We start from the raw sequence: 20645 nt of genomic DNA, 5'->3' as shown, positions 1-20645 counted from the left end.
CAAAGCTTCTCGCTTAGGAAATTCTGGTGCTGTTGTAGGTGTCTTGGCGTGTGTTTGAGAGGGAGGGAGGGATGACTAGGCTGGGAAATGGCAGAATTGCCTGTCTGGTGAAATATGGTTTTAGAGACAAGTATCATGTAACAACCTAAACTTGAGCTCAGTGGTGGGGGAATGGACTTGGAACTCGGTTCTTGCAAGAAAACAAACCCCTATATCTTTATAATAAGGCCTCAGCACTGTGTTGTTTTTTTTTTTTTTTTTTTTTCCCCCCATCATAATGACTGTTTCTTGGTATTAACTCCTCTGAGTTCCCCTCTGAAACACTTGAGGCTGCTTTCTCCTGCATCCTGGCTGTGCTGCTGCTCTTTGCCCAGCTCATCCAGTGCCATGTCCCCGTGGAGCATCCTAAGGCTTGCCCTTGTGTGGAGGTGGGGGGGTCAAATGTGTTTTCACACATGTTTTTACCAACAGGGTGATTGCTGCTCAGATCCAGTCCCGAGGCCACGGCCTCCTTTCTAGAAAGTAAATTTTCTGAGAGGATGTGCCCACCCTTTGAACTCCTTTGTTGATGGGTTACTGTTGCTACAGCTAAAACACACTTGTTCTTTTGGTAAAGCTTTAGTTCAAAATATCAAAAGCTTTAGTGCTTTTTAGTGCTGCACAGATGAGGAGACCTTGACCCCCCCCCCCCCCTTCATCCACTCTGGCTGAGTTAATACATTTGTTTTCCTGAGCTGCAGCAGCATTCAAACCTGATGATAAGACGGGGAATTCTGTGGGACCGAACTGCCGTCCTGGCTGGGAGGATGTGATGCTTTACTGCTGCCAAAATCCGAGTCCTTCCCACATCTTGTGTATGAAGGCATATGTTTGGGGGTGGCTTCAGAAAGGGAGAACAACACCATTATGTTTTTAACTTCCTCTCCTGTTTTGTTTCTCTGTGCATCTGTATTTCAGTTTTTCTCTGTGCAAAACTAGCAAATCGGCTGAAGCACCTACTGCTAAAGATCAGCCTTGGTGCAGAAACAGTGGTAATTAAAAGGCAGTAAGTATCTTTGCTACCTTGGATGCTGATTTTTTTTATTTTTTTTTATTTTCCTTTTTTTTTTTTTTTAATTCACAAGCACAGCTTTTTACTCCTCACACAGTAGGAATTTGTCAGGGGCTTGCTGGCATTAATAGTCTATTTCAGCTCTTTTCTATGGCCCAGCAGCTATAGAGGAGGGGAAAAAGCATGCTTTGTATGGAGCTGTGGTTGGAGCTGTGCTGCAGTGCCCATCTGAAGTTGGCTGGGTCTATTTTGCCAGCTTTTGCCTCCCTCTAGTAGGTGCTGGTCCCTTCCTAAACACGTGACATCCCACTGTATGATTCCTGTGCTTGGATCAGGGTTGTGGCTGCTCCTGACCTGAACCCCTTCTTTTCATGGTTTTGCTTCTCGAGCTCTTCACAAGATACCTTTTGGGTTTCAGTTTTTTGTCTGGCTTTTATCTTTTACTTCTCAGTTGATCCCCAAAGGAGTAGGACTAGCACAAAACATGTGGTGTTTCTAACCAGGGATACATGGGAGGGAGTTCTAGCTCTTGAAAAAGTGAGTGGCATTCTTGAAATGGTGTGGTTGCGTTTATTTGGGTGTGGATATAATCATGTTTTTTGTGATACAGCTCCTGCTGAGTCTGAAATGCTAGTGTCAGTAAAGCCAGAAGGAAAGCCAGACAAAAGCTTGGAGAAAAGTCAGGATTTCAGTGCCTCTTACTGATGGTTCATGGGAAAGTAACGATTTTGTGTTTGACTTTGATTTTCCCAAAGCACTAGGCACATGCTTTTTTTTTCCCCCCTCTGTGAATTACTGTTTGTGAAAATGTATTTTACAGCTCACAAAACATCAGAAACAGCTGATTTTTGTGCCTAGGTTTTGCTCGTAGGGGTAGGTCCTTGTTACAGACCCTGGGTAGTCTAATGAAAGTGGTGTTTAACTACAGAGCTTCAATTTCTGCTAATCATGGCAGCCTGACTCCTGGTATTCCTGAATTCCTGGAGCTGAGGACATGCTCTCATCCCCCTGCTCTGCCAGTGCAATGCCTCCATCTTCTCCACCCGACACATTTCTTAGCCTTGTGTAGAACTCAGCAGAGATTTCTCCATGAGGACTGGAATGTGTTTATATAATATTTTATATATTATTTTAGGCTCCTGCTACTCAAATGTAGGCAAATGATTAACCTCTCCATCACCATCAGTAGACGAATCGTGGAATTGCCGTAGCAGACAGTCAAGTAAGATGGGTCTAAACCAGCTTCTGTTTTTTCCTGCCTGGAAAATTCATCCTTCGTGGCTTTCTCAGCAAGTGTGGCTACCAAGAGCAGCTTTTCCAGGCCAGGAGTGTTTAGTGGGAGCACTGAGTTGGAACCACACTGGTCAAGCACTGGTTGGTGTGTAGGTTGGGGCTCTTCTGTGTGGGAGGTGTTGGGAGGGGGTTGATGTGAGAGGCTCCATCTCTGCAAAAGCAGGGGTAGGGCGGCAGCAGGAACACCGGGCAAAGCTGCTGAAAAGGAGAGAACAACCTGCTGCACTAAATCACAGATCCCCTGGGGACACAGCTCTATGTTTAGCATCCTCAAATGGCATTCCTTTATTACGGCATCATTGAGCGTGGTCCTCTAGAGAGGAAGCAAATGGTCTCTAAAACAATCTGCTGGCAACTCGGGCTGGAGCATTTGAGGTTTTCCAGGGCTCTTCTGCTGTGTCACTCTTCCCTTTAATGTTCCAGCTCGAAGGTTGTTGTTCTTTCGCCATCAGAGTCCGTTAAGGCGCCGGTAAGAGTATCTGCTCCAAGGACAAGGTGTAGAAGGCAGTGAGAACAAGAGATACTGCAGAGCAGTGTTGTTTTTGGTGTAATCTGCCTTATCAGCATGTGATGCAAAGACAGGGCAGTTTTCACAGGACTTGGAGGCTGCGTGGTGACATGTTTTCTGTCCTTTATGAAATCCACCACGTTATTTTGATTAGAACACTAACGTAACTCCTGGCAGCCTCAAATCTTACTGCCAGCAGCTATTTCCCTCCAAAGCCCGGTGCAGTGCTAACAAGCAGAAGGATCTCGTGTGTCCTGTTTACGAGGAGCTCTGCAGACGGAGGTGTTCCGTGGGAGGTAACAAGGTAGCGCTGTAGCCGTGTATATAGAAGGTGGAAAAATGTTGTGTGTGCAGACAGGCTGTTGTGTTAATTTGTGTTTGATGGTGTTCAGAAACTCCAGCTGCAATAACGGCATGATGATGTTAAGTTCTTTTATATCTAAACATATATATATTTTGTATCTGTGCATGCACATATGTGTATATATATCTTTTGTCTCGTGGGAAAGTCCGTGTTTGGATCATCGGTGCTTCAGCTGCTGCTGTACTTGAATGTGATTTCCTTGTGTTTGTTCAGTTTTTAGGTGGCAGAGACACGGTGAAGCTCTGTGTGGGGCAAGGAGAGCTGATGGGGGAGCCTGGGGTGTGACCCAGGATGGATTGGCTGTGACGGCGTGCCTTAGCTGGAGAGGTAGTTACCATGAAGAGTTCCTGCAGAGCTGGCCTCCACAGGGAACCGCTGAATTCCACATCCTCCACCTTCCACCAAGTCAAACGGTATGAACAGGCTGGCCTGCCTCTAGCTGACTATTCAGCACTGACTGAGCCTTCTCCTTGCTTTCCTATTGTCTTGTCACTCAACTGTTCGGTCTAAATTCTTCCTTTCGGATGGTGTTTGAGTGAAACGCTGTAGTGGCTTAAGGGCAGAAATGTTCTTTTGACGTTTTTATTTGATAATGACAACTTCAGATTCCCTACAGCTGGCAGGGTGCTTGGAGAAATCCTTGGGTTTTTTAGCAACAGCTGTAAATTAGTTTGGGAACACGACTTTGAAGTAAAACTTAATTGGCGAGTGGCTCGTCAGAGGAGGCTTTAGAACACGCAGTCAGCTTAGAGCAAGTGGAAATGCTGGCACTCATTGTTGCGGTTTGTCTTACTATGGAGTAAGTAATTAGATTAGTTTAAGCTCAGATTTTGCATTGCTCACTCTCCTGTGTCTCTTATTAAGAAGAAATGCACGATTGATTTCAAACACTTGTGCTTATGTGACAATTAAGTGAACGCCTCTCACTGTGTCTCGTTATAGGAACACCGGGCAGAACAACTTGTCCTTATGCAAATGCAAGAACATGCTGGTTGGTTTGAGTTCAGACTACTTCAAAATATATGTGTCTTCTTTTTTTTTCTTCTTTTTTTTCTGAAAGCAAGGCTCCTAAACTTCCTCAGCCTGGCGGAAGAGCGCCAGCTTTTCGGTTTCCAAAAGCTGTGTGGGTTTAAAGCAAACTTTTAACCTTTGTTCTTTGTGGTTGTGTAGACAGCATATGCTTGCTATGTTAGTCTCATGGTAATTTAGTGCTGGAAAAGACTTCCTGGGTCACCCAGCTCTTTGCTTTCCCAAGCAGTAGCTCATAATCCCTTTTGTGAACTTAGTCTAGCCTAAAAACATTTACATCTTTTCTTACATCTCTTCTTCTCTTCACCAGTTTATTAAGCCATTACTGAAGATGACAGATCTAGCTGTGCAATTAGGAACCTTCTTTTGATTCCCAGACTAAACATTCATGACAGTTTACATGCTTATTTGAGTTTCTGTTCCTTTATTTTCCTTCTGTTTTTCTTCCCACTTCTTATTTTCAGTGGTTTACCTCTCTTGCTGCATTCTGTAAAATGGGGTTGTGACCCTCACCTGTGGTTTTGTGGTGCTAAATGACCCAAGTTTTCTCAAGTAGCTTCTTGAATAACAACTGTTGTTGTCCTCAGTGTGGATACATCTCAGTCCTGGCTAAAATTCTCTGCTGTGCTCCAGGGCAGATGTGGCTGGAGGGTTTTCTTGCTGCTGCCTCAAATGTGTGACAGTGTCACCTCTACTTACTTGTTTCTATGGTGGCCAATTCACCTTAGTTACTTCCAGAACTCCTTGGTGTTCCTCTTGCTGGTGCATCACTGCCTGTATTTCAAAACCCTCCTCAGTTTCTGTGACTTGGAGCTTTGTGCCTCTGCTGTTTTGGAACTGCCTCCAGTTCTGTGGGTGCAGTATTTGTGCTGAGGTCATTCCTAACAAAATCAGATGTTCCCCAGGCTGATTCTTGAGGCATGTCTTTGGTTTCCAAGCTGGTATTTTCTTATTCAGCATCACCTGGGGCTGTCTGCTGCTAAGCCAGCTCTTTTGTCTATTTTCCCATTCCCCTGCCAATCTGTCTTCACCAGTAAATCTCTTTGTGCTCTCTGAAGACCATGTGAGTAAGATATAGTAGATTTGTCTAAAAAGATCACTTTTTTTTGAAAACCTTGAGGTTAGTCTGGCATTTTGAAGTATTCCCTCTTCTCCCTTTTTCTCTGTGTCACATTAATCCTCTTTGCTTGCAAAGCACCTTTATATTGGAGTCAGAATACCAGCCCTGGAGAGGCTGCAATCATTCTCCCTTCTCTTTCTCCCCTGCAGTGCCCCCTCCAATGTGCCACATGTTTATTATCTCCCATTGTTGCCTTTCAAGAGGTTTATAAATCCTGTTTCTTGGCCTGCAGTGCGTGAGCCTATCTGTTTTGGATTCTGAAACTGAGATGAGCCAATCCTCACCATTTTTATGAAGCTCTTTAATCCTCCCCCTGCCAATGTTCTTGTTCAGATTAACGCCTGGGCTTTTGCCCTCACGATCACAGTTACCACCCCTCTTTAAAAATGATGCAAAGTCCATTTTGGTATTTTGTGTAGCACTTGGAGTACTCTTAATCTCTGCCCTGCCCTTGCTTGCAGCCTTGTTTCTCTCCCAGTCCTTTCTCACAAACTGAGGAACCTTTCACTATTTCTTTGTTTTTAAATATCTCTGCAGTGACCTAACGCTGCACCACTTCTCATGTTTATCCCTAGACTTTTTGAGCTCCAAGATACGAGTTTCTAAGTGATGTGACTTGAAACCTGCGTCTGCTTCTTGTATCCTTCACGAGAAAGGATCACATCCAGTTGGAGTTTCTTCAGTTCTTGTTTGGGATGTGTTCTTAATAATGAAAACACCTTTTGGCTCCTGGAGAAATCTGTCTGCAGTGAAATCTTCTGCACCACATCTTGAACTTCATGAACCAGTTCCTTTCAGTCTTGAGTTTCAAAAGAGCAACCTTATGACTTGCCTTCAGATGTACTTTCACTTATTCTTTTCTTTTGAGCGCCGAGTCTCCGACTGATCGTGTGGTCCAAGGTTAATTTCTGCAACCTTTCATGTGTTCTCATTACAATATGCACAAAAATGAAGGCTATAAATAGCATCACTTTGTGTTGGTTCGTTAGCTGTTTGAAGAAATACGTGTTGTGCTATGATGTGAAGAAAGGTCTTGGTCCTGTTGCTGTTAATAAATCAGAAAACAAACGTTAAAGTAAGAGAGGTAAAAGACTTCCAGAAGGAAGCATATCACGTGTCTGTGCTGCTCTGGGCAGTTTTAAGCAGAAGATCTATAAAACCACCACTGTTTTTCTTACTGTCCTTCTGTGATTTCTTCTCATCTCAGCCTGTTCCACCACAGGCACGTGTGTCGTCCCATCATCTTTGAGCTACGTTTTTCTGGAGCAGCTTATAACCTTGAACACCAAATCTGTCAGTTCATTTTGTGCCCTTTTGCTTTATGTCATCCCTGTGTCATCTCCAGTGTGGTTGGGAAGCAGGGAGCAGGGGTTTGAGGTTCCTGAGGCTCAACAAAGAGCTGCTTCTGCGTCACTCGCTTCGCGGTAAGTGCTTTTATACAAAAACCTGGCAAAGCAGTGGCACTTCTTCCTGTATAAAATTTAGAAAGTAGCCCAGTTGACTGTGCTTTATGTTGAAGAGTGTGTGTGTGTTTAGTGTAAAATGTGTCTAGAACATTAATGGGTGGGAGCACTTGAACTGAAGTGGTGTGTGTTGGGCTTGGGTGTGTGTTGTGTCACCTGAAACCTCTGCGTGGTGAGGATGATGGACTTCATGCCAAATGTGTGCAGCTACATTTGGGTGTTGTCTCCCCCAGAATCAGGTTATTTGAACACCTGATGGGGTGAACACTCAGTGTTAGGTGTTTACTTTGCATTTACTTCCTCAGCTCTTTTGGGCCAGCTTTGCCCCACGTTTTTGGCTTGCTCCTGCTTCCCCCAGGCTGGCCACTTGGACAGAGCTCTGCAGCCAGATACCTTCTGTTTGCCTTCAAATCCCGTAATAATCCTTGCTGGCTCTCTGAGAGATGCGAGAGGCATTTTGCAGGCGCTGGGAGGTGGGTCTGGAGCAGCTGCTGCTCCAAGGGAGTGGGTTTTCTAGAAATCAGATGCCTCCACAGCTGCCGGAGTCGAACCCGCCCCAGCTCTGGAGCGTCGTGCTTCCCAACCCGCCCTTTTCCGAGCTTGGACACTTGCCACGTGCCAGAACAGGCTCCAGTGAGCAGCAGAGCCTCTTCCATCCCGGCTGCTCAGCCGGGACTTTCCCGCCCCGGCAGAATCCGTGGAATGCCTTTGAAGCAGCTCTCTGTCTGCTCTGCCTTGCCCTGGCAGTGCAAAGGGGATGGAAATGGTACTGGAGACTGAGCCCAAAGGACCCACCAAGCCCTTCCAGAAATAACAAGTGGTTGACCATGGTTAACTCGCATTCAGTGCTCAGTCCTTGCTAATTGTCAGTGTCCTTTACAGAGGAGCTGAGCCCTGTGGACAGAGAACTGGGATGCCAGGGAGGAGAAAAGCCTTGCCAGAGGTTATGCTTGGTGTGGGTTTTTATTGTTGTTAGGGTTTTTTTTGGTTTGTTTTTTTTTTTTTACTCCTTTTTTTTTTTTTTTGGCTTCTTCTGCCTTCTGTTAGTGTGTCCTGAGGGTTTTTTCGGAGTTGTAGCTGGCACTGGGTGTGCAGTCAGCAACGCGAGAAACTTTTGTCGACTGCAGTTGGTGTGTTTACAAGAAGCAATCCACAGGAAACTTGGGGGTTTTGATGGAAATTTTCTCCTTAACAAAACCTTCCGGTGCTTTGCCCAGAAAACTTGCAGTGTGAATATGCTGTTTGGGAATATTGTACTTTTGTTGTTGTTGTTGCTGTTGTTGTTGCTGGCCAGAGGAAATCTTTTGGCTTCACAAGGGCATCATGAGAGTCCCTGACCTGGGGGCAGTGAGAGGCATTAAGATTCTCTGTGGACCTCACAAAGGAGTTGTAAAAACCGAGCCTTTTTTTACCAGTTTTCCCTCCAACTTCGGAGTTTCCACTAAAGCAAATGTATTATTTTTTTAGGCTGCTGTGATTTAGGACATATATAAGTACAAAAGGATGCAGGAAGATTCTGGCCAGCTTGGCAAGTAAGAATCATGGAATGATTTGGCTTGGAAAAGACCTCAAAGACCATCTCATTCCAACCCTTCTGCCATGGGCAGGGACATGTTCCACTAGACCAGGGTGCTCCAAGCCCTATCCAGCCTGGCCTTGGACACTTCCAGGGATGGGGAGTCCACAAGTGGGTTATGGGCCTTCCCTTCAGTGGGAAGAGGAGAGGGCTGTGTGTGTGTGTTTGTGCACATATAAAGGAATATATTTCTGTATCAACAATGTGGAGTAACTAACTTGATAAAACTACAGTGGAAACAAGCTGTAGTTACGACTTAGGAAAACAGCAGTGTCATTCCAGCAGTGCAAGTATCCTGTTTTTCAGACATGGCTGATTAGAAATAGAAAAACCGGCCCCTTTATTTCATCAGCTTGAGGATGGAATAACAGCATGAAGGCAGCGCTGCTCGTTGTTTCAGTGCTGATCATTCCTGGCAGAATTCTCTCTTATCAGCAATTTAAAACCGCACATTTGGGATTGAAAACCTTTTTATGTGTGCTCTGTGGACTTCTGAAGAGTCATTGTCTCTAAAGATAAAATTAGAAAGCTTGATAACTTAAAGGGTGGAGGAAAGCAAACAGAATTATTCTGGAATTAAGTTTCATAGGGAATTGTCAATGACTTCACCTTTTAGCAACTATTTTTGGTGGTTTTAAATATTTAAAAGCTTTACCTGCAGCTGCCACAGTTCTCCACTTGCCAGCACTTAGATGTTGCAGAAATAGGGGAGTCTGTGGGTGGGGACTGGGCTCTGGTTCATCTTCAAAGCAATTTCTGCTGGGAAGGCTTGTTCTAATTCTAGGAGCTAGAGATGAAATGTGCTGCTGACGTGCAGGGAAGAAGCTGTGTTTGCCTAAAAGTTCATTCTTAATATCCACAGCAAAGTGCATGTGAGGTGGGGGCTCGTGTTTTCCAAGTGACACTTTCAGGTAAGGTCCATTACTAAGATCCCTTTTAAAATGGAAGTTCTCTTCCCTGCTGCTGGAAAACTGTGAGGCAGGTGACAGCTGGTCAGGTGGAGTTTGCAGTGTTCTTTTATAGCTGTCTGAAGTTATTAGATGAAGATTTTCTTTAAATCCAGATCCATTAAAACATGTGCAATGAACTGGGTGCTGGATTCAAATGAGGCAATTATTCTGGCAGTAAAACTTCTGAGTAAGGCATAATTTTGTTATGTAAATTATAACTTTTCAACCTTAAATGGTATTGTTGGCTGAGCCAGGGACTAACTGAAACACAGGAGGAGATATAACCTTAAACAAGAAATCTGTGATAGGTGAGGCAGAACTCTACCCTTTGTCTTTCTCCACAGACCAGAAATAGCTGGGAGCAGCTGAACCAACTTTGCTGGCTAAACGTGTCCCCTGAGCCTGTTGGGGTAACCAGTTTGGTCCTGTTTTCATTCTTATAATACCTGGTCTCACCTTCATTTGCAGCTTCTCTTAATGAAGGGTGTTGAGCCGATTGTCCTCCCGGATTCCTGAAAACTGCTTGAAGAAAGCCTTTTATGAACAAGCTCAGCTCATTTTTCAAACACCTTGGCATGAAAACTCATGAATGAAATTTGATCTTCTGCTCCTGGCTCAGGAGATTTCAGCATGCAAATCGTCTATTTAATTGCATTCACCTCTTCTCCCCAGGGTACGGTGGCCGCCACCGGAGCTTTTCCTCTCTCTCTAATCTGGGAAGCACAGCTCCAGAATGTCCTTCTGGAAGGGAAGGGAGCAGTTTGCTGCAGTGCTTCACCTGCTGCTCCTCTGGGCCGGGCTTTGGCCAGGGCGCATCGGGGGCCTGACCCTGCTTCGCTAAAGTGCAGACAAAATGAGCCAGACCCTGTGGAAAATGAGGCCGGAGCAAACTCCAGCAGCCTTGATCTCCCATGTTCTCTTCGTGCATCTGTTTCAGCACCCTGAAGTTCTATTTTTGTGAGATTATTTCAGCTTTTAGCATCCAACTGGAGAGGCAAACAAAATAGCTCTGTCGCGTTTTGCAGAGGAGACTAAACTGGGAGGTGACCCAATTCCAACGAGCTGGAATTAGCAGGCAGGAGGCACAGGGAGAGAATTAACCCAGGAACTAGGTAGGTGTATCTGCAGCACTGAGATCTCGTACCCCCACAGTCTTGCAGGTGAGATGCAGATGGTTTTGGCGCTGTCTGGTTGCAAGAATGAGGTGATGGTTTCCCTGTAAAAATCCGGAGGGAAAGAACGTAGATAGCATCATCCTTTCCAGGGTCTGCTTCCTGGCCTTCAAAGCACTGCGTGGAGCAAAGGGGCATAGAAAGGTGAACTAAGCCCTTCCTCTTGATATACCTCCCCCAAGCCCCTGTGCCTGCCCCTCACTTCTTATCACTAGGGCCAGAAGGAAGTATCCAGGGAAAGCAATGGTTAAGCAGCATGGCTGCTCCTGGTGCTGGAGGCTTCCTCCGCTTGGGCAGCATCAGCTATGAATTTGTCAGACTTTGTAGATGTTGTGCCTTGAGGTTTTTGATTAAAAGCTGTTTTTAGGCTACAAATGCAATGCTTAAGCAACTGTCTTGGTGGTAGCTCTCTGGGGAAACATGTTCAGTGCCTGAATGTGTCCGTATCGGCTCCTGATGGATGTGGCATTGAACCTGCTGCTCCTCAGCTAGCAAGCACAGATTAGCCCCATTTCAAAGTGGAGGCCTTTGAGTGTAACAATTCAAAGATTACCATGGAAACATAATCTATAGTTAGTTCTGTAATATGCTCCTGTGATACTCCTGGGAGAAGAGCCTGGAGTCTCCTGATGATTGCACCCTGTGTGGCAGCGCCCCGGGCTCTGAGCTTTGAATGGAAGGTGACTGTGAGGGTGTGACAGAACGGAGGAGTTGAGTGCTGCTGCTGCAGTGCCAGCAGCATCCAAGTGGTCCTTCACAGCTCTTAAATTCCTAACCATGAAAACATGTCCTTGAGAGTGGGTCTCTTCAGCTGTACATGGTGCTTCTCTCGCTTTTGGGGGAGTATCTGATGTATAATGTAAGGACCCTTATGAGAAAGTCACCAAATTTGCCATTATCAGTATTCTGAAGGGTAAGTTTCATTGCCCAGAGAAGCTGTGGCTGCCCCATCCCTGGAAGTGTTCCAGGCCAGGTTGGATGGGGCTTGGAGCAACCCGGGATAGTGGAAGGTGTCCCTGCCCATGGCAGGGGGTTGGAACAAGATGGTTTTTAAGGTCCAACCCAAACCATTCTTTGGGTGGTATTAGGACTTTGGGTGGTATTAGGAATTTAGATACCCACTGGGATCTCTGCTGAACGTAATTACACTTGCTAATTTCCCTTTTCAGCTTTAACTGTACTTTATCTGGACATCCACTATCAAATATACTCTTTTCAGGAGACAAACTCCATGACCCATGTGTACCTTACAACTGGATTAAGGAACGAACAGGCAAAAGGGTGGCTCTAACTCTAGAATGAACCACTGGCTATGTTTTCACAACTGAAAAACTCCAAGATTTCTCCTTGCAACACATTTATCTAATGGGAAGTTCTCCAAGGGTGGATACTGGAGATCTGGTTGCTGCGTTTTCCTTTCTCATGTGGTTCTTGAGGTGTGGGATGGTGCCTACCCTGGGCCACCTTCTCTAATTCCAGACAGGCATATTTTGCAACTATAACTTCTCCCCTTTCTGTTTTTCCAGGGTCTCTGGTATGCACTTAAAGCCATATCTCAAGTTACAGAAGAAAGAGCGATCCCCAGAAATAAGCCAGGATTCCCTGCGAGGCCACCAGGGATCAGCACAAGGAGAAAAATACACCACCTGCACCAAACTGAGCGTTTTCCCAAAACCCTCTCTCGTGACTCCATCTCAAAAGCTTCTGGGGATTATTTATCCAAATACTATGTGCAATATGAACGGGAAAGGTCCAGCGGATGGTCCGAGTGCAAGGGAAAAGAAGAACGCCCTGTCTGCAACGATCCACCAGGGAGAGGAAGGGGAAGGGCCTCTGGATGTCTGGGCCGTGGTGAAACCTGGCAACACGAAGGAGAAAATCGCGTTCTTCGCGGCCCAGCAGTGCAGCAGCACCAGCCGGGTGGGCTCCATGAAAATCAAGAGCACGTGGGACATCGACGGAAGGACGGCCAAGCGCAGGAAAAAATCGGTGGACCTCAAAAAAGCCAAAATCCAACTGGAAAGGATGAGGGAGGCCAACGCCAGGTGCTCCCAGCCGGAGCCTTTCGCCTGTGGCATCGAGCACTGCTCGGTGCACTATGGGAATGACAGCGGAGAGGGGGCGTTCCCGGGCCGGTCCCTCTCGGTGATAGAGATGGTGGCTTTCCTGGAGCAGCGAGCGAGTGCTTTGCTGGTGGACTGTGCTAAAACCTGCACGGCTGCCCCTGCCACGAGGCCGAGCGCTCAGCCCAAGGGGGCCCTTCCCATCTCCGACCCTTTTTCCTTGGCCGGGGCGTGCGAGGTGCACGCGGAGCAGCAGGGCGAGCCCGTGCGCGTGCTGGACATGGTGGCCAAGCTGGAGTCGGAGTGCCTGAGGCGCCAGAGCGAGCGGGAGGCCGGGAGCCTCTCCCGGAACAACAGCTTCCGCAGAAACGTCGGGAGGGTGCTCCTGGCCAACGGCACCCAGCCCGAGGGAGAGGCGGGGAAGGGGGTGCCGGGGGTTCTGGCTCAGGGGGATGGCTTGGGGGAGGCGGGGGTGGCAGAGGCTGGATACGGAGGTCGTTGTGGTGCTCTGGGTGACGCCGAGTCGTGGGATGGCGGCGCCTCTGCTCGGCGGCCTTTTCCTTCGGGGCTGGATACCCGGATGGGGAATGTGAATTCGGGACTTGCTCACGCGGTGCTGGCGATGGCAGCTGGCAGGAGCGACACTGAGACACGGATTGAGCCTCCCAGAGCTCTGCTGTCCTCGTGTCCAGCTGCTGCTGCCAGGCTGCCACCGGATCCCTTGCAGAGCAAAAACGCGACTGTTGATTGTACGTCGAAGGAGCCTGTGATTTTCCCAAAGCAGAGCCTGCATCCTGCGAGGAAGGAGCCCTTGTGCATCAGTATATCCGTCACCAAGACCGAGAAAGGGTGCAGGAAAGAGAAGCTCTCCAACTCCAGTTCCAGTGAGGATTCGCTCCCGGGGAGGCTGTTTTTCCTCCAGGATGAGCAGCCTGCTGCTCACGAGCAACAGCCACTGCGGGAAAGTACCCAAGAGAAGCCAGGAGAAGTAGCCCAGAATGAGGATGAGGATGCTTTGGCATCCGGCAGGTTGTGTGTCAGGAGCAGTGTCCCTACAGAGCCATCGGCCCCCTCTGTCCCTCCCACAGAAGGGGCCTTGCAAGTACTTGACGCTTCCTGCCTGAAAAGGCAGGTTTCGCATGACTTTCTGGAGACCAGGTTTAAAATCCAGCAGCTTCTGGAGCCTCAGCAGTATATGGCCTTCCTGCCTCACCACATCATAGTGAAGATCTTTGGGTTGCTCCCTACCAGGAGCCTGGTGGCCCTGAAATGCACTTGCTACTACTTCAAGTTTATCATCGAGTACTACAACATCCGGCCGGCGGACTCGCGCTGGGTCCGGGACCCCCGGTACCGGGAGGACCCCTGCAAGCAGTGCAAGAAGAAGTACGTGAAGGGGGACGTGTCGCTGTGCCGGTGGCACCCCAAACCCTACTGCCAGGCCCTGCCCTACGGGCCTGGCTACTGGATGTGCTGCCACCGGTCCCAGAAGGGCATCCCGGGCTGTAAGTTGGGTCTCCATGACAATCACTGGGTCCCCGCCTGCCACAGCTTTAACCGCGCCATCCACAAGAAGACCAGAGGAGCGGGAGCCGAAGTGGAAGAGGAATATTAGTGCACATACACTTTTCCTGCGAGATTGTTTGTTTGGGGTAGGAGGAGATTCTCATGCCTTGTGCTGTTTACAGTGTATATAATTGTCGTGGTTTTTTTTTTTTTTTTTTTTTTGTTTTGTTTTCCACAGGGCTATGAAACTGCACATACTCAAACACAAGAGCCTTTACCTTTTAGATTTAAGAGAGCTTTTAGTCCATCTCTGTAAATAACACTATAAAAAAAATCCTAATTGTACATACAGAGTCTACAGCTGGCTGAACAAGGTAACCCCCTACAATGCAGCTATCCCAGTGTTGCGGCTATAGGTGTGTGTGTTTTTAAGTGTCTTGTTTCAAAATCTGTATATTCCGCATAATATATGAATGTTTCTGAGAAGAAACTCTAAATAGGTAAAGGTCAACTTGTTTAAAGAAGCTGCAGACAACTTAACTGGACAACCTGAAACTTAGACTATAGAACAGACCCATTATAGTAGCGTGGCAGTGGATTTAAAAATAAAAAAAAAAAGAGATGAATATTATTGTATAGTCAGAATATAAAAAAAAAAAATTCTTGTCTACCTTACCCATGTTGTCTGGTTTGGTTTTTTTTGATTTTTTTTTTTTTTTTTTACATGAATAAAACATGCATTCTAGATCTGCCTTACCAGACTTTCTCTTGTAAGACTTTTGCCCCGAAATAAAAATGCTGTAAAACACGTGGCAGAAACTTGGTGCTGTGCTGTAGTTCAGACGTGCAGTGAGCTTCCTCTGGCAAACCTGTCCTACTACCAAAGGAACAAAAAAACACCCCCCAAATCTCTATTCCTTGGAGAACTCCCTGCTGTAACATTAACAGATTCCAGCTTTTCCTTTCCTTCCTGTCAGCCCTGCGTGCAGCAGAGGCTCCTGTTGTCGGGAATTCTGGTGCTAGGTGTGTAAAGCTTGCAAAAACAGGGACTTTCCGGTCATCCTGCTTCTTGGCTCTTGTGTGGGCACCTGCCTTGTTCCCTGGAAGCTCCAGGACAGACCGTGGGTCCAGTAGGATGGATGTGGAGTTGCCTTGGCTCTGTGATGTGCTGGAAGCTTTGCCATCTGCTCTGTGTGGAATTTGTCCCTTTCAACAGAAATGCTTGCAGTGCTTCACCCTGCTCTGCTGCAGCCTCTGGCATCTCATTCCTTGGGTGTGAGTCGGTGCTTTCCAGGGGAATGGTGACGGTTTGTGTTGGGTGAACAGTGATTGCTCAAACTGGGAGTGGGAGCGGAGCATGGCATCTGTTGCAGTATTTCCCTGAATACATTCCTCTCCTGCAATGCTGTGATCCAGACTCCAGTTACACCCCTCTGAGGGTGAGTGGTTTGGAAATCTGGGAATGGACCCTGCACAATCCAGCAGCCACGTTCAGCTCCTGGGAGCTGAGTCAGTGGAGCAGCAGCCCTTTTTCCAGGGAGCCAAATGGAGCGTGGCAGCTGTGCCTTTGCACTGTCCAAGTCCCTTCTCTCCCTACACTTGGTGCTGTTTCTCTGCCCCTTCTCAAGGCACGGATGGACTCCTGGCAGTCACCATTCCAGCTGGAGCAGCCAGAATCTCTGACCTGGTGCAAGAAGAGCCAGTGCCACCTTCCTGCAGGGCTCATCCCGGGCCTTCCTCTGCCCTGCAAACCCCAGGGGGCACCTGGAAAGGGCAGGAGCTCTGGATGAGGTGGCCCTGCCCCTGAGTCATCCTGTTGGCACTGGATCAGCAAGGTGTGGAAAACTGCTGGCTGTGGGGGCCAGGCTGAGCTCCCCACCTCCCTCCGCTTCACCTGCACTGGGATCACATGGAGCGACCCACCTGGTTCCGGAGCGAGGACAGAGAGGGTTTGAAGGCAGATGCTTTTGTTCTTTCCCTTAACTGTGAGAGAAGGAAAATGGAGCCCTTGCAGCCTGATGAAGTGTGGGTTCGATGAGCTCAGGGAGATTTAAAGGATGTGCTGGGTTTATTTTTTGCCTTTACCTGTTCCTGCCACCCCGGGCGTCAGACACCCCTCCCTGGCTGCTCGGCCTCCCTGCTCTGCAGACATGATGACAACCACGAGGAATGAGACCAGGAATCTGAGAGGAGGGTGCGGCCCTCCTTGTAATCGGCTGGGAAGAGGGAGAGGAAAAGCAGGATCCCTGGTTAATCCATGACTTCATCCCATAACGGGGCGCAGGCTTCACTCGAACTTCCATCTGCTCCCTCCGGACAAGCAGCAAAGCGACTGCCAGGCTGTTGTTTGGCCAAAGCCATCGGCATCAAAGGCCTCCAGCTTGATTTTGATTAAGGGAAAGGGGAAAGAAGCTGCTTTCCTGCCCCCCACCCAAGACTCTGGAAAACTTGAGGCTGAGCAGCAGCGAGGAAAGTCCCTGCAAGGCTGGAACAGAGCGGCAGAGGAAAATATTTTGTAATTAGATAAGGGGCCAGTGAGGTCATTTTTTTTGGAACAGAGTGTGAGATTTTGGTCACCTTTGTTGAACAAGGGGAAAAACAAGGATAAAATAATATCATTAGGTTATTTTGTTCCTTGGAACAGGTAAATCTGGAGGACAACTTGTTGTCTACCCTGCCCCATCCCTGCCCTCCCCCTGAGGTGGCTGGGGAGCGTGGGCTGGTTTATACATCATTTATTACATTGTTTGCTGGAACTGTCCCTGTTGCACAGCATTGCTGTTAAAAATTGTTTTGCAGAACAAGCTTTTGCATCCAGATGTGAGTTGGTTCTGAGTGTTGCCATGCTGAGCTGCCTGCAGGCTTTTTCTTTCCTAAAAAGTAGTAAAGTGCAGATTTCTGTTTCCTTAACGGATGGTTCAGGGAGAACCCAAGGTCCAGTGAACTTTTTTGTTTCCTACGAGTCAATTAAAACAACAATCCAGTGTTGGATTTACAAAGTTCAGTGTTTAGAACTGAGGACAAAGGACTGCACCATGTGCTTGACTTCCCTGCCTGGGAGCAGTTGGAGTGTCTGGACTGAATTTCCAGATATGCCTGTGAAGAAGTTGTAATAACATTTCCATTGTCTGTGAGCTTCCAGTTTTCATCAAGCTCTGGGACTCTCCTGGCATGGATACCACGGAAAAAGCTGCCCATGGCTGAGGCTTGTGTTTGGGCTCTTGCTCCATCCTGGCTGTTCCTGCAGCAGCTTTTCCCTTTGCTGTGTCTCTGCTCCCTGGGATGAGGTGCTGAGATGCTGCAGTGGAGCTCAGGTCACTTCCTGCAGTTTCTGCCCCTGTGGCAGCCCCTGGAACTGTCATTAGGGCCACGGAGATGCTCCAAGGGATGGAGCACCTCTATTATGGAGAGAGGGTGGGAGAGCTGGGGGTGTTCAGCCTGGAGAAGAGAAGGCTCCAGGGAGACCTGAGAACCCCTTGAGTGCCCCCTGAGTGCCTAAAGGGGCTCCAGGAGAGCTGGAGAGGGACTTTGGACAAGGGCCTGGAGTGACAGGACAAGGGGGAATGGCTTCAAATTGACAGGACAGGATTAGATGGGATATTAGGAAGAAATTCTTGGCTGTGAGGGTGGTGAGGTCCTGTCACAGGTTGCCCAGAGAAGCTGTGGCTGCCCCCTCCCTGGAAGTGTTCCAGGCCAGGCTGGACAGGGCTTGGAGCAACCTGGTCTAGTGGAAGGTGTCCCTGCCCATGGCAGGGGGTTGGAATGAGATGATCTCTAAGGTCTGTTCCAACCCAAACCATTCTGGGATTTCACACCTGCACAAAATTGCACTGAAACATCCAACCTCTGTCTCGAGTCCCACTTCTTGCACAGTGGGAATGGTGCTGAAGCCTCACCCTGGGCTGTTTCCCTTCCCAGCCTGCCTTTGGCTGGTCCAGGCAACCCTGGAGTAGGGACAGGACTTGGGGCATTATCAGGCTGCTCTCCTGCCACAAACCAGTGGGGGCAGAGGACAAAACCTCCTGCTGCTGGCCCTGCTTAAGCAGAGCTGACCTGAACATCCCATAGGCATGAGCTGAGCTCAAAGCCAGGCTTGGCTTTGCCCAGGGGCAGGACTGACTGTGCTATCACTGAGGCAACAACCTGCCCCCAGGTTCCCTCTGCGTGCAGGAACCCCAGGTGACTGCTGCTCCCACTCCTGGGAGTGCAGCAACCAGGAATCACAGGGCATCAGTCCTCCCCCTCAGATACATCACAAAAAATTGCATGGGAGGGATTGGTTTTCCTCCATCATTCAGCAGCCTGTAACCCATGGGCTGCCAGGCCACCAGGTCCCCAGGGCAGAGCCTGCTCAGCCCTTTCCCATCCCTGTTGCTCAGACACTCGCTGCCTCACTTTAACACTTACATCCGTAAAAAGCCACATCTTGCACCCTGAAATGACCTTGGAAGGAGGAGCATCCCCCTTTGCACGCAGCAGGAATTCAGCACCTGCAGAAACAAACGTCACCCAGCACACGAGCAGCCCCGAGCCAAGGCTCACACGAGAGATTTACCCGTTTACATGTACATAGAGGGATGTGTGTGTGTGTGTGTGTTGTGCAGGAACCCCCCTCCTGCTCCCCTCGAGATGCAGTTATTTTATGTAAGAGTATTTTTTTAGAATGGGTATTGCTTAATTCCACCGCTGTACGACTGATTGCACTGTAACAGGTCTGGTCCCTGTGATGGTTTGAAGGCTGGAAATTCTTGTGTACTTTCGCCCAGCACGGTGAAAAACAGACCACACAGAAGTAACAGTTATTAATATACAACTTTAAAAAAAAAGAAAAATTACTGTTAAAGATTTATTGCAATAATACAATAAAATTTAGAAAAAAAAAAACAAACAAAAAAACAACAAACCAACAACCAAACCATTTGTGTTCAGTTACATCGGAAGTTGCGGAGAGAGGCCGCGAGTTTTCGCAGGTGAAAAGCCAGCCCTGGGTGTCCCATCTGAGACCCTTCAAAGGCACCTGACTGGGGCTGGGCACCCAAAATCAGGCCCTTCCTTGGCAGCTCAAACTGGCCACCTCAGGTCACTGGTCACGGCCAAAAGTCACGGCCTGAGCTGAAATTCCCGTGTTCGTTCATGCTACGCGAAGTGTTTTGTAAACTCTCAGCTGGCTGCCTTCAAATATCTATAATTACAGATATTCCTGCCCTCCCTCCCTCCCCTGCCCACCTCCCCCCCCCCCAAACAACCTGGAAAACGGTGATTGCACTCAAGGTTTGGACACACACAGTTCTCCCTCAGCTACACATGTGCAAAACACTTTTAAAAAAAACCGCCACAACTTTTGGGTTCCGTTACAAAAAAGCGTTCCATGGAAAGCCCCACCCCCAACACGTTTGAACACCCTCACCCTGCCCTTGTGCACTCTCAGAACGTGACATGGCTGCGAATAAATTATTCTGGAAAACACGGATAGGAAGTATATGGCTTAGAAAAGTTATTGTGTTGGATTTTCTTTCCCTAAGTTCATTCAGTGTACGAAGCTGAGTCATGGCCTGACCTTTCGGGGCTCGAAGTAGCACAGAGGCAGCAACGAAAGAGGGACTGAAATGCCTATGAAAAACAAACAAAAACCCACAACCAAAAAGGTATTTAGATGGCAGGGTCCAGTGCAAAATAAATGAGCCAGAGGGGGCTGCACAGTATGAGCCCGGTATCCCATACTGGTGTGTGCTGGTTGCTCAGAGCTGCAAAGGATCCGAGAGCTGCAAGTCATAAAGTGCCATGAGCCAACAGTGCCCAAAACCCCCTGGGCCCTGATCAGGCTCCAGTAGTCAAGGGAGCCTGGGCTGTTCTCTTCAAACAAACCCAGCTATTAGACCAAAAGAGTGGCAGGAGCGAGGGTGTTGTCCTCTAACAACATGTCAGTGTTGCTAGTGTGGAGTTAAGGGTCTTTGGTTAAAAAAAAAAAAAAAAAGAAAAATTAACTACTGACAACAGATGTCCAACCCCAAGGCCAAAGAGAAAGAGCTGCCATACAAGGGATGGGGAGGGGGGGGGAGACTCAGCTGGAACCCCCCATGTGGGGTACGGGGCAGAGTGGCAGAAACCCTCCCTCGGGCAGGGAGGGGAGGATGCTCTTACCTTGGTTGACCCTGTGGAGAAAATGTCCCAATCCTAAATGTAAACTGCACATTGGGAGTCTCGCTGAGCAGCCCTATCCATGAGTGCTCCATCCCACAAGGCAGAGGAAGGGGAGGAGCACCTGTCCACCAACTCACCTGTCGGCATATCCCACCTCCCGTGGTTTCACCAGCCAGCTGCGCCAGGGAAATGAAATCAAACTTCTTGGCATTCAGTAAACAAAAAAACCCCAAACAACCCCACCATAAACATAAAGTAGAACAGGGTTAAAAACACATGTAGTGTGGAGAGCGTGTGACTTCACCAAACTGGCTTGAAATGAGGTTTTTCTAATGCTGAGAAGTGGCAAGACGGTGTCAGAACGGATGGATATTATTGCAACAACACAATCCTGGATCAGCATCGAATG

At 48.1% G+C, this 20645-nt stretch overlaps 1 protein-coding gene across 15 annotated transcripts in view; it reads left to right on the top strand.

Annotated features, from left to right (window-relative positions):
- The window catches only part of FBXO34 (F-box protein 34), a 41326-nt gene extending 26613 nt beyond the window's left edge, over window positions 1-14713 (top strand). For 9 of the 15 annotated variants that reach the window (XM_032691953.1, XM_032691948.1, XM_032691954.1 and 6 more), the window contains 2 exons: window positions 3430-3629; window positions 12053-14713. In XM_032691953.1, coding sequence (XP_032547844.1) covers window positions 3553-3629; window positions 12053-14204 — 2229 coding nt within the window. In that variant the 5' untranslated portion in view covers window positions 3430-3552 and the 3' untranslated portion in view covers window positions 14205-14713. Of the gene's footprint in view, window positions 1-957; window positions 3630-12052 lie in introns of all 15 variants that reach the window. The other 6 variants (XM_032691940.1, XM_032691939.1, XM_032691945.1 and 3 more) reach the window with 4 other exon arrangements.
- The last annotated feature ends 5932 nt before the right edge of the window (window positions 14714-20645 follow it).

Source organism: Chiroxiphia lanceolata, chromosome 6, assembly GCF_009829145.1.
Source record: "Chiroxiphia lanceolata isolate bChiLan1 chromosome 6, bChiLan1.pri, whole genome shotgun sequence".
NCBI lineage: Eukaryota > Metazoa > Chordata > Aves > Passeriformes > Pipridae > Chiroxiphia > Chiroxiphia lanceolata.
The sequence above is the reverse complement of the archived record's forward strand: the minus strand, read 5'-3'. Positions and strand labels throughout refer to the sequence as shown.